The sequence below is a fragment of the Schistocerca americana genome, chromosome 11 (genome assembly GCF_021461395.2).
Source record: "Schistocerca americana isolate TAMUIC-IGC-003095 chromosome 11, iqSchAmer2.1, whole genome shotgun sequence".
In the NCBI taxonomy this organism is placed as follows: domain Eukaryota; kingdom Metazoa; phylum Arthropoda; class Insecta; order Orthoptera; family Acrididae; genus Schistocerca; species Schistocerca americana.
The window spans coordinates 31,683,422-31,700,303 of record NC_060129.1 but is presented as its reverse complement, the minus strand read 5'-3'; the positions used below and the strand labels follow the sequence as shown (position 1 = coordinate 31,700,303).

Genomic DNA, 16,882 nt, shown 5'->3' with positions numbered 1-16,882 from the left:
AGCGTTGGTGACGAGTAAGATTTTTACGGATTTGTCAACAATCTGGCTATTCTATTTTCGAAAATCGTTCCAATGTTTGAATTGAACCTCATCAGAGTCCCAGCCACGCCATGTGGCTCCACATGTGGGAACTCGACGCTGCTGGCAGCCTCAGAACGTTTCTGTCGGACTTGCCGTCACAAGAGTTTGCTTTCATACATTCAGACGTTTGTAATGTCAACTACCAAGAAATATCTCCAGCTCTCTTAGATTCACAAATGTGTGTATTTAATAAAACACCACTAGGTATCTGCTGTGCATTAATGTTTTAGTATCTGTACAAAACTGAATGTACTACACTCTTGCACTGGCAGTAATTTCAGTGTTATGTACTAGTGGTACATGTAACTGTAAATTAAGACAGACTGCTACTCGTGAATGTCATGCAAGTAATTTGAACTATTTTCTGTGTGTCTCAGGGTAACCACACGAGTGGTCAGCAACTCCACGGTTGGATCAAGGACGTGGAACGTGTGAAAGACATGCTGCACACGAAATTAATCGGATTGGTACACGACGCGCAATACGTCAGCAAACAGGTAGAGCACTACGAGATGGAAGAAAAGGACAGGCCAGGACGCTTGATATTCAGGTATGAACCAGTATACACTCACATCTTTGTTGTACTCACTAAGATTTATTAAGAGTTTATTTCACTTTTAACCATGGAAGTATTCATTACTGATATAGAAAATAATGGGATCATTTAATTCAGAATGGTAGGAGATGGTGACGGAAACTCGTCATTTACAGTTTTTTGATTGTTTAGCCTTCCATTTTTTTATTCGTATTTTGTCTAAAAATGTGCCAAGTATTAAATAGCAGACGAGCGGAGAAAACCAACACAATGAACGGTGTTACTGATTTGACTAGAGAAAGTATTGACGGTTGCAAATACATCCGAAGTTTTCATAATTCGTGGAAATAGTGATGTGGAACCTGACACGAAAACTGAGCGTGTCCCCACATTATGTGGGAAGAAAAAAAAGTCATCTCCAGGACAAATTACGCTAATACCGTGTAGTAGCGGCTCTAGCCCATATATTGGCATCCAGTCTGCGAGGCTACAATTCATGTTCATCTCAATATACGAAGGAAAAATCTAAGTAGTGGCGAGGGAAGACGGGAAGACGCCAGAAGAGGGGAGAAAGCGCACATATTTTGTCCTGTGGCTGGTGTCTTTAAATCAGTTCGTAGCACAGAGACTAAATACTGGAAGTTGTGAGTGAGAGGAAAGCGGAGTTGTCTCTCGAGTGGTTGACATGTGTGGCCCTGGGAGGGAGAGGTGTAGGAAATATGCTGGCAGTATGGAGGGCGACAAGGTGGCTCCCTATGTGGGAATGGGTGAGCTCCCAGTAGGTCTTGTGGTGATGTTCTCCGATTCCTTTAGGTGGCTTATTGTGGCGTAGTTATGGAAGTGGAAAACGTGGATAAGGATGGACAGTTAGAATCTGTCGTGATTGCTATCAATTGTTGGTTGTCCGTTGTGCATTCGAACAGTAGCAGCTGATAAACAGTGTAAACTCCTGACCACCAAACAGACCTACTGTACACAATTACAGTTACACCCGAAGAGGTTGGTACTAGAGTCACTTTGGAGAATTATGTGTCTGGGAAGTGGACTAGGTCTTTTCAAACGAAGGTGATCAACTAACATCCCCAGTTAAGTTCATCATGGTAACTGATGTGGTATACGGGTGTGGAGAATCAGTGGTCAGTGTGAGCAAGGAACTTGTGTGGTGTAGGATGGCTTGAACAGAGAAAGGCAGTAGCTGAGGTGTCTGTTAGGGTGGTGAAATACATACTCCGGATAAAGTGTTATGCAGGATTATTTGCAGCCAACTGGGGCTGTTTTTGAGGAACCCTATTCTTACCCCACATTGGTTATGGTGTGGGGATTTTTGGTTCGCTACTCCACGACTGTCATCGGCATTGTGAGTGGGTTACTGATTCACTACATATGGAGACCTGCAGATAGTGGAATGCGATAAAAGTGCAGATATTATGTCAGGCAGTGAGCATGAAGGTACGAGTGGTATGGGAGGCTCTGGCTCTGAGCACTATGGGACTTAACATCTGTGGTCATCAGTCCCCTAGAACTTAGGACTACTTAAACATAACTAACCTAAGGACATCACACACTTCCATGCCCGAGGCAGGGTTCGAACCTGCGACCGTTGCGGTCGCGCGGTTCCAGACTGTAGCGCCTAGAACCGCTCGGCCACCCCGGCCGGCCGGTTGGGGAGGTGGATTGAAAAGTGTAGATGAGTATATTGTAAGACAGGGTTGTACTACACGAAGAAAGCTGCAATTCAGGTTGCACAGCACTTGTGGAGTTCGAATGGGGTGTTTTAGGCTAGGCAGTAGTTTGAGTTACTCTCATGAACACTCGTCAGTTGGTACAGATATAGGGAAATCAGACCGCTTTCAGAGTAAAGACAGTTCTACTGCAAAAATTGTATCATTAAAGTGTAACTTCGTAGAAAAGCTCCCGAATTTACTGCCATCCAGGAAAGCTCTACTGCTCAAATTATTCTTGGAACCGAGAGCTCGCTGAAATCTGAAGTGGAAAGCTCTGAGATATTTAGCGACTCGTAGAACGTGTATTGGAGTCACAGATTAGACGCCACAGGAGAGGGTGTGTTCATTGCAGTAGACAAAAACATTGTCCATATTGAGGTCGAAGTTGAGTGCGTCAATGAAGTCATCTAGTCGCTTATTACATCTATAGGTGAAACCAAGTTAATTGTTGATTGTTTTTACTAGACACCCGTGGCCGAGCGGTTCTAGGCGCTACAGTCTGGAATCGCGCGACCGCTACTGTCGCAGGTTCGAATCCTGCCTCGGGCACAGATGTGTGTGATGTCCTTAGGTTGGTTAGGTTTAAGTAGTTCTAGGGGACTGATGACCTCAGATGTTAAGTCCCACAGTGCTCAGAGCCATTTGAACCATTTGAGTGCCAGTCTGGCACACAGTTTTAATCTGCCAGGAAGTCTCTAGTCCACTGCTGAGTGGAAATCCAGTCTGGATACTTTTACATTGTTGCATAAACCATACATGCTTGGTTTTTAACTTTTAACCTCGCGGTTTTTGTGTTACAGGCGGCCGCTGTTGAGTGAACGCCTACTGCGCTATCAGCCGTGGAACCTCTCCTTTCCCGACGACTTCAGTGCGCTGTGCGAGGAGCGGCAGCCAGAGCTGTCGCAGGTGTTCAGCCTAGCTGCCTCACTGTACGCCGCCTATCGCGTCTACTGGTACACTGCCGCTGAGTACATCGATTTATTATACGAAGATGAATTCAAGACTGTAGGTAAGTTTAATACCGGGACCCGTCCACTTCACGGTTATGCGCTGAAGACTGTCCAATTATTTGAGGAATGAGGTTCAAATACCCTTCTGAATATCTAGTTTTAGATCTTACGTGATTATACTTGCTACGCAAGATAATCACTGGTGCTCTTTCAAAAGTCAGTTTTTCGACTGCTTGGCAACTCTCCATCTGGACCTGTTAAAACCTAACTACTCTATTTAGATGTATTATTGACTCTTTTATTATAAGGGAGTAAAAAAGATTACATACACAAAATTTTCGAGTGTTTAGAGAAGATTAAAAAAAAACAATTTATATGTGACACAAATTTCACAGGTGCACCCTCTACCTGAAGGTTCCTACGCTAGTGATGTACAGAGACTGTGTGATGTTTTAGAGACATTACTCAAGTGCCAGCTGGGTGCTAATGATTGCATAACACACTCGAAACATGTGGGTATTCCACAAATAATGGTTGTAGCCTCAGCCTAACAGGCAACCGGCTCACCTGGGGTGTCTGCCAGTGCCTGGTACACCGAACAACTCGTCTCCCTCCAGCAGGAGCCCCGCAACATCTCTAAAAAATGCCCATCCAACAGCACTTTGAACACCGTCTCTGAACATCAGTGGAGGTAAGACCTCCATACATCTGCAACATTTGCTTCGTATACAAAAGTGTCCCTTTTTATCTTCTACAAACACTCTAAAATTCTGTACATGTAGTTTTTATCAGACCCAGTCTAAGGCTTGTTTTAAAAATGGTGATAGGAATCTGTAACATAATGGCTACAGACAAACTAATTTTTTGTCAATACTGTAACTGGTGTAGTGTTCTAAATTTCTCATGTATTATAATGGTATGATACTGTTTGTATTTACTAATTTTCTTTGATGAAAAATATTTCGACTTGTAATTGAACAGTTAATTGGACAAGATGTAGTGTTAATGTTATTCTTACATATGTTGGCCATCTTGGGTTGTCGGGTGTTCTACCGGATATCAGCGTCGTACTTGCACGATATTTCGGTCACGTAGCTCGTAACCTTCATCAGGTGCGACCTGAGACTGCTCCTCGAGTGGACCTGGTCCAGTATTTATGCCTATGGCCTTCCCCCTCCACCAAGGGCTGCAGGCGCTTCCTCCGTGGTCCGCGCCCAGTCCCTGCGACCTGCTGGAGCGTTGCTGCTCCGTTTTCCGTCCGCTGCGGTTCTAGGTGTTCCCTCTGCGGTCCGCGCCCACCAACCCCGCTCCTGGGGGTTTCATCTACGGTCTGGGGTACCATGCGTACCCCCTGCGGTCCGCGCCCGCTCACCACGAGCTGTTGGAGCGTTGCCGCTCCGTTTTTCGTCCGCTGCGGCTCTGGATGTTCCCTCTGCGGTCCGCGCCCACCAGTCGCACTTCTGGGTGTTCCATCTTCGGTCTGGTGCGCCTGGAAGTCCGTCAGGGGCTCGTTTTCCATCTCCATGTCTCTGGTTCTTCTGTTTGTGTAGTGTTGCAGCTGGCCCCGTTGCTCCTTTAACGATTCCAGAGCCGGATCCCAGGCTCTGCTTAGCTGGTACCCTGTGTCACGGTTCATAAGATCGTCAGCCATTTTAATTTCTATCGATTCTCTTATAACACTGTCCCAAAATCTGGGTGTTTGTGCTAGAATCTTGGTATCCTCATACTTCATGGCACGATCTAGTTCTACACAGTGTTCAGCAATGGCTGACTTAGTCACCTGTCTTAATCTAGTGTGCCTCTGATGTTCTTTGCACCTGATCTCCACAGTTCTTGTCGTCTGGGCAATGTAGGACATGCCACATTGACAAGGTATATTGTAAATCCCTGGTTTTCGTAACCCCAGGTCGTCTTTGACACTCCCCAGCAGTCCCCCGATCTTGTTGGATGGACAGAAAACGCACTTGATATTGTGTTTACGGAGGATCCTACTGATTCTGGCAGAAATAGAGCCAGCATAGGGAAGATATGCCACCTTCTTTGCTTCATCTTGATCTTCTTCAGGAACCTGTGGTATAGTGGCTGGTTGGAGTGCCCTCTCAATTTGTCTGTCCGTGTATCCATTCTTGGAGAAAACTGTTTTGAGACGTTCTGTCTCTACAGGTAGAGTCTCTTGGTCTGACAGGGCATGTGCTCTGTGGACTAAAGTCTTCAGAACCCCATTCTTCTGTGCAAGTTGGTGACAGCTGCTGGTCTGCAGATATAAATCAGTGTGTGTTGGTTTTTGGTACACACCGTGGCCAATTGATCCATCTGCTTTCCTCTGGACTAGTACATCCACAAATGGCAGCTGGCCATTCTTCTCCAGTTCCATGGTGAATTTGATATTAGGGTAGCATGAGTTAAGATGTTCAAGAAACTCATTGAGCCTGTCCATCCCATGTGGCCAGATCACGAAGGTGTCATCCACATACCTAAAGAAGCATGTGGGTTTAAATGTGGCTGTCTCCAATGCCCTCTCCTCAAAACTCTCCATAAACATGTTGGCAACCACAAGGGACAGTGGGCTGCCCATAGCTACACCTTCAGTTTCCTCGTAATTGGTTTCTGTACAGGAAATACGTGGATGTCAGTGTATGACTGAACAGGTCCAACAGAGCACCGTCAAATTTCTCTGCAATCAGTTCTAGTGAGTCCTTCAGTGGGACCCTGGTGAACAGCGATACCACATCAAAGCTAACCATGATGTCCGAATCTGTGATGTGCAGTTGCTTGAGGCGTTGCAGGAAATCTTCTGAGTTGCGGATGTGGTGAATACATTTCCCCACATATGGAGACAGGAGACCTTTCAAGTACTTGGCTGTTGTGTACGTAGGTGCCCCAATATTACTGACAATTGGACGTAGGGGCATGCCCTCCTTGTGTATTTTAGGCAGACAATACAGTCTAGGTGGCACTGGCGCTTTTTCCCGTAGTTGTCTTATGATCTTATCCGGCATCCCTGTTTCCTTCAAGAGAGCATTAGTCTTCTTGCCCACCTTGTCCGTGGGGTCACACTCCAGAATTCTGTATGCAGGGTCCTCCAGACGTTTGCGTACTTTCTCATCTTAATCCACCCGCTGCAAGATGACAGTGGAGTTCCCTTTGTCTGCTGGCAGTACCACAATGCTGTTGTCTTCCCGGAGTTTCTTGAGTGCAAGCCTCTCCTCGGTTGTGATGTTCGATTTCGGCGGCCTGGCCTTGGTGAGGGCCCTGCAGGTCTCTCGGCGGACTTCCTCTGCCACATTAGGTGGAAGTGTAGCTGCAACTTGCTCTACTGCACTGACGAAACCTGAAATGGGTACGTTTCTAGGGGTCGTAGCAAAGTTGAGACCCTTGCTGAGTACCTTTAAGGTTGTATCATCAAACTGTATGCCACTCAGATTCGTCACAGTGCGTGTCTCTTCCATCTGCTGTGCTTTCTTACTCATGCGGTCAAACTTTGCAGATTGGCAAGATGAGGCATTCCTTCTAGCACACTCAGCTAGAGACCAGGAGGCACGGTCTACCCAATCCCAATCTTCTCTTGTTGAGGAGGCTGCCATGTACAGATGAATGTGTAACAGCTCCCTGGCCACAACATCTAACCTGTGGCGCATACCTCGAACCCTCTCTCTCACCAGTGCCATGCTGGCTCTCCGTTTTATCTTGTTCGCCGCTCTGGAGTTGATGTGATGTTTAATTCTGGCGAATACTGGTACCACTTTTCCATCTCGACACCTCAGCAAAAAACTGGGAGAACTCAGCATCTTACCTTTCTTCTGCCGTAGCTTGTCCAGCTTCTTGATACATCTCCTCCCCACAGAGACTTTTGATGTAACTCTTCAGGCTTTCCCAGCGATCTAATGACATCTTGGATTGTCAGGTTTTCTGCCGGATATCAGCGTCATACTTGCACGATATTTCGGTCACGTAGCTCGTAACCTTCATCAGGTGCGACCTGAGACTGATCCTCGAGTGGACCTGGTCCAGTATTTATGCCTATGGCCTTCCCCCTCCACCAACGGCTGCAGGAGCTTCCTCTGTGGTCCGCGCCCATTCCCTGCGACCTGCTGGAGCGTTGCTGCTCCGTTTTCCGTCCGCTGCAGTTCTAGGTGTTCTCTCTGTGGGTTTGGTGGGCGTGGACCGCAGCCTGAAGAGTTACTTACATATGTTAATACTAGGTCTGAGAAAACTCTGTACGAATGTGTAATCGTGATGGAGAGTAGTTTTAAAAAGTTCCTCTTAAAGCGCTGCACACCAGCGAGATAGTCGGGTGCGAGTCACCGGACTGTGCGCTACAGTGGGCACTCACGGCGGGAACCGGGAACAGCGGCAGCTGGGGGGGGGGGGGGGGGTGAGTGCAGTGCATGCTGCTGACTTGACTGCTCGCCTGCCTGGGGAAGGGGAGGGAGGGGGGGGGTGGATGGAGCTGGCATGGGCAAAGTCAGTCAGGTGGATGTGAAGGTGTGAGGAGGCAGGGGTTGGCACACACTCAACGAATCTGACTATGTGGTTTCGTCAATCCAACATTCTGCTGATGTGCCCTCCCCAAACTGGTCCCACTACAATGATAAGATTTGAATTGTAAACTTGGTCACTCATCTCGTTCACAAAGGCTGAAACATATACACAGGCTGGTCCATTGATCGTGACCAGGGCAAATACCTCACGGAATAAGCATCAAACGAAAAAACTACTAAAAACTAAACTTGTCTAGCTTGAAGGGGGAAACCGGATGGCGCTATGGTTGGCCCGCTAGATGGCACTGCCATAGCTCAAACGGATATCAACTGTGTTTTTTAAAATAGGAACCCCCATTTTTTATAACATATTCGTGTAGTACATCAAGAAATATGAATGTTTTAGTTGGACCACTTTTTTCGCTTTGTGATAGATGCCACTGTAATAGTCACAAACATATGGCTCACAATTTTAGACGAACAATTCGTAACAGGTAGGTTTTTTTAAATTAAAACACAGAACGTAGGTACGTTTGAACATTTTATTTCGGTTTTTCCAATGTGATACATGTGAACTTATCATTTCCAATGACGCATGCTGTTACAGTGTGATTACCCGTAAATACCACATTAATGCAATAAATGGTCTACATGATGTCTGTCAACCTCAATGCATTTGGTAATACGTGTAACGACATTCCTCTCAACAGTGAGTAGTTCGCCTTCCGTAATGTTCGCACATGCATTGACAATGCGCTGACGTCTGTTGTCAGGCATTTTCGGTGGATCACGATAGCAAATATCCTTCAACTTTCCCCACAGAAAGAAATCCGGGGACGTCAGATCCAGTGAACGTGAGGGCCGTGGTATGGTGCTTCAACGACCAATCCACCTGTCATGAAATGTGCTATTCCATACCGCTTGAACCACACGCGAGCTCTGTGCCGGACACTCATCATGTTGGAAGTACATCGCCATTCTGTCATGCAGTGAAACATCTTGTAGTAACATTGGTAGAACATTAAGTAGGAAATATGCATACATTGCACCATTTAGATTGCAGCCGATAAAATGGGGGCCAATTATCCTTCCTCCCATAATGCCGCACCATACATTAACCCACCAAATGCAAAGCATTATTCACTACATTAAACTTACCATCCTCGTCCCAACAACTCCATGCATTGGATCCCCACCATGAAAAATATCGAGTTCAGAACCACAGTTTTCCACACCATCAGTCGAACTCACTGTCATCATCCCAACAGTTTCTTGTGTCGCATCCCTAACATGAGAGACATTCAGTTTAGAACCACTGTTCTCCACAACATTCAGTCTCTTTGAACGTCCACATACAGTCCAACAAATAATGATAACATCCCCATTCACCTTTCATTTTAACATATAAGTCACCTACTCCAAAAACGAATCCTACTTTATCTTCAGCCACCCCAAAACATCAGCTTAAAACCTATACCTAACCTTATTTCTCCACATAACACATCAAGACAAAGCAATAGCGTACCATTCCATTCATACGTCTGTTCCATCAGCTCCAGCGAGATCATCATCACTCACATGTTATCTCAATGCTACAACTATACCTTAATGAAAATTGTTACAATCACATAACACAATCCCATTGTCACTCTACACTCTACAAAGCACAGGTAATTGCTACAACATACCATCAAGTGATGTTGCAAATGGGTGCTTGTGAGGTATCTTGATACCAGCCTCTCATTCTACAGACCAAAAAATCTCTGGCATTGGTAACATACATGAAGAAAACCACTACCACATTTTGCATAATATGAACAATGCATTGAAAAGGATTCATTGTGTTCATTATCCTCTCGTCCATAACAACCACATGTTGCGAAACAACCTCAACAAGCCAGACTCAGTGCCTCATATCTTAAAGATATCTTCATTGATCCTCATTGTTCCTAATGACTGTTCGACAATTCGGTACATACAGTGTCGCACAAATACAACGACCACATATTTTGCTCGCAATTTAAAGTACCTGTCCATAACACCACAAAGCGAATTAAATATATCATTTACAACACAAGACTAAAACGACACATTCCAGAAAATGCTGCTGAGACGCTGCTCATAACTCCATTACTTTCAACCATTTTAAAAATCTCTTATTTCCTACTAGCTCTAGTAAAGTTGTGTGATGTCATTCTGTATGCAAGTTTCTATCCCTATGACTTAAAGGTAGCGTCTCTGAATACTTAGCAAATCGTCCTGGGATACAAATTCAAACACTGCTACTGCTTAAATTTAGAAAATAATCATCAGTAAATCAGTAATGGTGCAGGGGCGGACAGAGTTTCAGGACGCTCTTTTGCCCTTGGCATGGGTAACTGCTCCTAAAACCCTAAGGGTCAGCAGTGTTCAAAGGCAGAAGGTAATGGGAACCACTGATCTGTATCCACAGGGCATGTGGCCTGTAATTGAAAAGTATTATGATGACCCCTCCATTGGCGAAATATTCCAGACTAGTCCCCCATTCGGAGCTGTGGGAGGAAATTGCCAAAGGGCAGGTGCCCCATTGAATTATGTTTGCTATATAACTCCTTGTCCTACACATCACACTTCTTTTGTCACTGTAAATCTTACTCAACAGCATATCTTCATCTGCTTCAATAACTTCACCTCGTGGTGTAGCCTCTGCTACATCAAAATCAATTATGTTAAAAACACAAGGAATTATTACAATAAATACCACCAATCATTTCTATCTCGTTAACTTCCACCATGGCATACATAAACATGGTTGTATGGTGGCACTCGCATCGGAGGTAAGATGGTTCCAATCCAGGTGATGGAAGAAATTTTCGTCCCTAGTATTTCATCTACATCTACGTGATTACTCTGCTCTTCACAATAAAGTGCCGGGCAGAGCGTTCAATGAACCACCTTCAAGCTGTCTCTCTACCGTTCCACTCTTAACGGCAGGCGGGAAAAATGAGCACTTAAATTTTTCAGTGCGAGCCCTGATTTCTCTTATTTTATCGTGGTGATCATTTCTCCCTATACGGGTGGGTGCCATCAAAGTGTTTTCGCAATCGGAGAAGAAAACTGATGATTGAAATTTCATGAGGAAATCCCGTCGCAACGAAATACTCCTTTGTTTTAATGATTGCCACTCCAAATCACGTATCGTGTCTGTAACACTATATCCCCTATTTCGCGATAATAGAAAACGAGCTGTCCTTCTTTGAACTTTTTCCATGTCATCCCTCAGTCCCACCTGATGCGGATCCCACACCACACAGCAGTACTCAAGAATACCGCGGACAAGCGTCGTGTAAGCAGTCTCTTTAGTAGACCTGTTGCACCCTGTAAGTGTTATGCCAATGAATCGCTGTCTTTGGTTGGCTCTACCCAAAATATTATCTATGTGATCGTTCCAATTTAGGTTATTTGTAATTGTAATCCCTAGGTATTTAGCTGAATTTACAGCCTTCAGATTTGTGTGAGTTATCGCGTAATCGAAATTTAGCTGATTTCTTTTAGTACTCGTGTGAATAACTTCACACTTTTCTTTCTTCAGGGTCAATTGCCACTTTTCGCACTATACAGATATCTTATCTAATTCGTTTTGCAAGTCGTTTTGATCATCTGATAACTTTACAAGATGGTAAATGACAGCATCATCTGCAAACAGTCTAAGACGGCTACTCAGATTGTCTCCTAAGTCGTTAATATAGATCAGGAACAATAGAGGGCCTATAACCCTTCCTTGGGGAACGCCGGATGTTACTTCTGTTTTACTCGATGACTTTCCGTCTTTTACTACGAACTGTGACCTTTCTGAGAGGAAATCACGAATCCAGTCGCAAAACTGAGGCGATACTCCGTAGGCACGCAGTTTGGTTAGAAAACGCTTGTGAGGAACGGTGTCGAAAGCCTTCTGGAAATCTAAAAATATGGAATTAATTTGACATCCCCTGTCGATAGCATTCATTATTTCATGAGTATAAAGAGCTAGTTGTGTTTCACAAGAACGACATTTTCTGTATCCGTGCTATGTTTCAATAAATCGTTTTCTTCGTGGTACTTCATAATGTTCGAATACAGTATATGTTCCAAAACCCTACTGCAAATCAACGTTAGTGATATAGGCCTGTAATTCAGCGGATTACGCCTACTTCCCTTTTTGGATATTGGTGTGACTTGAGCAATTTTCCAGTCTTTAGGTACGGACCTTTCTGTGAGAGAGTGGTTGTATATAATTGCTAAATATGGAGCTTTTTTATCACCATACTCTGAGAGGAACTTGACTGGTATACAATCTGGATCGGAGGCCTTGCCTTTATTAAGTGATTTAAGCTGCTTTGTTATACCGAGGATATCTACTTCTATGTTTCTCATCTTGGCAGTTGTTCGTGATTGGAATTCAGGAATATTTACTTCGTCTTCTTTGGTGAAAGAGTTTCGGAAAACCGTGCTTAATAACTCTGCTTTAGTGGCACTGTCAATCAGTGACTTCACCGTTGATATCGCGCAGTGAAGGTACTGATTGCGTCTTACCAGTGGTGTGCTTTATGTATGACCAGAATCTCTATGGGTTTTCTGCCAGATTTCGAGACAGAATTTCGTTGTGGAAATTATTAAATGCATCTCGCACTGAAGTACGCGCTATATTTCAAACTTCGGTAAAACTTTGCATGTCTTGAAGATTTTGCGTTCTTTTAAATTTGGCATGCTTTTTTCGTTACTTCTGCAACGACGATCAAACCCGTATTGTGTACCATGGGGGATCAGTACCATCACTTATTAAATATGTGGTTTATATCTCTCAATTCCTGTCGATACTATCACTTTGAAAACATTCCATGACTTTTCTACACATACATGATCAGATCTGAAGGAGTGAAGCCTGTCTCTTAAAAATGCGTTAAGAGCATTTTTATCAGCTTTTTCAAATAGATATACTTTGCGTTTCTTTTTGATGGTTGTAAGTGTTGCTGAAAGGTCAAGTATGCTGTCGCAACCATTTACGCTTCGAGTGGGCTGAAGAACCAATTGTTCAAAATAATTTTCTGAGAATGCATTCAGTACAATTTCGGATGACGTTTTATGCCTGCCGCCGGCTTTAATCGTATAATTTTTCCAGCTTATCGAGGGTAGATTGATGTCACCACAGACTATAACTGTATGAGCGGAGTACTTATTTGAAATGAGACTCAAGTTTTCTTTGAACTGTTCAGCAACTATATCTTCTGAGTCGGGGGGTCGGTAAAACGATATAATTAATAGTTTAATCTGATGGTCAATTGCGATACAAGGCCAACTGCCTCTGACAGCAATAAATAATCCACCACCAACTGTATTTAATGTATCTTTGCTAAACACTGTTAGATCATTTGAAAACAATTCGGCTGAACTTATTTCCGGCTTTAGCCAGCTCTCTGTACCTGCAACTATTTGAGCTTCAGTGCTTCTATTAGGGCTTGGAGCTGTGGTTCTTTCCCCAACACAGCTACGACAATTTACAACTACAATACCAATCGTTTCTACACCTACCTTACTGCGTTCTACCCGCTCACTTTTAGATAGACGCCCCTTCTGTGGTCCCCTGCGACATTCTAACCTAAGAAACCGCCCAGTCTCTTCCACACAGCCCCCGCTACCCGTGTAGCCACCTCCTGTGTGTAGTAAACTCCTGACCTATTAAGCGGAAACCGGAAACCCGCCACCCAATGACGCAAGTCAAGGAATCTGCAGCCTACACAGTCACAGAACCGCTTGAGCTTCTGATTAAGACCCTCCACTCGGCTCTGTACCAAAGGACCACAGTCGGTTCTATCGACGATGCTGCAGATGGTGAGATCTGCCTTAATCTCGGAAGCAAAGACTGGCAGTCTTTACCATTTCAGCTAGCTGCCCGAAACCAGACAGAATCTGCTCCAATCCAAAGCGACACACGTCATTGCTACCGACCTGAGCCATCACCTGCAGATGGGAGCACCCTGTACTCTTCATGGCATCTGGAAGCACCCTTTCCACATCTGAAATGAATCCCCCTGGAATGCACACGAAGTGCACACTGGCTTCCTTCCCCATCTTGGCAGCCATGTTCCTAAGGGGCCCCATTACGCGCCTAACGTTGGAGCCCCCAACTACCAGCAAACCCACCCTCTGTGAATGCCCAGACATCGTCAGCCAGAGATAACACCCGAAACCTGCTCTTCAAACGAACCAGGGAGCCCTACGATCGGCCCCTCGGAATGTTTTTCGCTGCCTGCCAGACTTTGGTATGATCTTCCACTCGACCATGTGTTAGGGGTCAACCTCAGTGCAGGCAGTACCCAGGGTGGTCACAGCAGTGGACCGATCGGAGGACACGTGAGACATGCTCAACGTCCCTCGCATCCTGCGTTCGGTCCCCCACAGTGGCGCTCCTTGGCAGCAGCCTCAAGCTGTGTGATGGAAGCCAACGCAGCCTGGAGCTATGAGCAAAGAGTCGCCAACTCAGCTCGCATCTGTACACAACAATCACAGTTCCTATCCATTACTGCAGTCACTCCTGTTTGAAGCTCGGTGTCCTCGCCTTATTAGCAGTGGGAAATCGAAGTGCTCTCTTACTGACCGTCTAACTGACACTCAGTTGTTCTAACCAAACAAACAAAAGCCTGTATGGTACGAGGGTCGATAGCAACGGCGGTACTGTATACTAAACTGTTATTGAAATAAAATGCTGTAAGCACTCGAACACACAAGAAATTACAAAAAATAAACTAGTAACTACACAGATAACTGAAAATAAGTCACTCCTGTTTGAAGCTCGTAAAAAATATGTAACAAGCGGATGGTGCACTTGCCTTATTAGTAGCAGGAACTCAGGGTGCTCTCTCGCTGACGGTCTAACACCAGTAATGGGAGGGGAGATGCAAGCATAAAGTTTCTCATCATCGGGCCTTGCGTCAGTGTTCTACATTATATTACCTCTCCTCAGTGTATCATGGCTATGTGGGCCTGAGACACTGTTGAAGGCGACACCTGTGGTGTCCACGATAATTGCCTGCAGCTAATCGTCAATCGATCATCACAGAGATGCTGTACGCCTAAGCAGCATCACCAGGTACCAATGAGAATGAAACAGTAAGCCACTCCTGTAGTTTTGAGGCACCACACACGACAAGTTTCTCCAGGCGCCTGGTACGAGTTCTGTCAGAGACCAACCTGTCTATGAGAGTATCAACAGTTCCATGATGACAGCAGAGAAGTGACAAAGTTCCACTTCTGCCTTCAGAGTGCAGTGTTGGTGTAACGTCACTCAGTCAAGCCTAGACCAGGCATGCATATACAGAGAGTCGATGGTCAACAATAGACACATACTTGTCCCAGCTGCAGTAAACGTTCAGTGTCCGTCATCTGCAGACTGGCGGTGTAATGCCACTCAGTGTTTTTGCAGTTCCTGAGTATTTGAACCCCAATTAATACCACACATGCTCATACAGCCACAGCCAAAAGGAGATAAAGATAAGTGTATTGCTTTCCAAACAATAAGGCGTTTTGTCCATTGACTGTTTCATTTATCTACTTGTAAATTTATTAAAAGCATACACAACAACATGCGTGTCAGATGTGGATATTAAGCTATTAACGCATCCACACCTATACTGAACAGATAAATTAGAGTCACAGTTCTCTCACAATACGAGAACAGTGCCCAATTAGGTGGAGGAAGATAAGCGTTTACAGTAAGGCGGCGGACCTGCTGCTCCAGTTCTCTTTGCTGACATGGGCAGAGGACTCTCACTTTCTTTCTCATATCTTGGAATAATCATGCATCCCCAGCCTACAACAAACTCAAATCAAGAAAACAGCAAACTCAACAATGTGGGGATTCCATCATTCAACCATCCTCTGTTGTTGGAAAAACCCACTGGTTGAGGCAATGCTGTGGTAAGCTGGTGTCCCCAAACTTGATTTTCGACCAAGTTTAGTTTCTCTGTGATGTCCCTCCACAGCTTAAGGTGAATGATACGACGATTCCTTTGGATGGACACAGCTGTCCTGTTTCCCCATTCTTCCCAATTCTGGGTTATGCTCTGTCTCTAATACCTGTTTCATCAACAGGATGTTAACCCCTTATCTTGTTTCTTGCTTCGTCTTTCCAAAAGCCTTAACTGCCCCAGTGTTACTTCCACCAATAGAGCTTCGATCTCAGCACTCTATAAATTTTACCATTCCTTAGAGTCTTAGAACACCTTTGCATTCTGTATCATCTTTTGCGTCTCACACGCAACCTCTACCAGCTGATTAGATTGCCCTGTCTTCTGAAGTTCCTCAAACTTTGTCACAAATTGTATACGTTCCATAAACTTGGGGATCAAAAGCAGATTGTTCTCGCCTATCCTCTGCATACTTAGGCTTCTGCTGCGCCTATACCAACGTGTCATACCTACCCCCCATTTGCCCCCCTTCTGTATCCTATTCCAGCGAAACGTCAACTGGCTGTTTCTTCCTGTACCAGAACAGTATGTAGACAATTACTCATCCAACCAGCTATAATACTAGCGTCTATGTCTCTTCAATATGTAGATCTTCCCGCTTCCAACCTCCTGACCACCGTAATCTCTGCCTCACACCTCACTCTACCCACACCAACTTCTCAATCATACTTCCCAGCCCACTCCAACACCTTGAAATATATACACCCTTTCTGACCTACACGAGCTTCATGCTGTATTGCTCTCATAGTAGTTATTGGGAATTGACTCCCCAATGACTTGCCAGATGCACTAGCTTTATCCTCACCACAGCTCCATCATCAACTTCAATGTACGTGTTTTTTTAGAGACGCTATGCCTTTTTTTAACCTATCATTTTATTCATTCCAACCGTAAAAACTATACAGGCATTTCTAACCTGGATAGGCTGAAGAGCAGCAACGTGTCTGCAGCTTGCCCACCACCCAATCATGTGGTGGGAGTGAAGTAAGTAAAAAAAAAAGTTGTGTCTACATCAAAGTCGTATATTCGGCCTTTCACAGAATCTGCCTGTGTATAAGACTCTTTCGGAACTTATTCGTCTTACTGGGTCTACATTTGCGCTCAACATGCCAATGAACTATATACATTG

At 44.8% G+C, this 16,882-nt stretch overlaps 1 protein-coding gene across 1 annotated transcript in view; it reads left to right on the top strand.

Annotated features, from left to right (window-relative positions):
• The first annotated feature begins 593 nt into the window (after positions 1–593).
• The window catches only part of LOC124553202, a 54,035-nt gene continuing 37,746 nt past the window's right edge, over positions 594–16,882 (top strand). Inside the window, exons 1-2 of the mRNA XM_047127095.1 lie at positions 594–631; positions 3,141–3,349. Of these exons, the coding sequence (XP_046983051.1) occupies positions 594–631; positions 3,141–3,349 (247 nt within the window). The remainder of the gene's footprint in view (positions 632–3,140; positions 3,350–16,882) is intronic.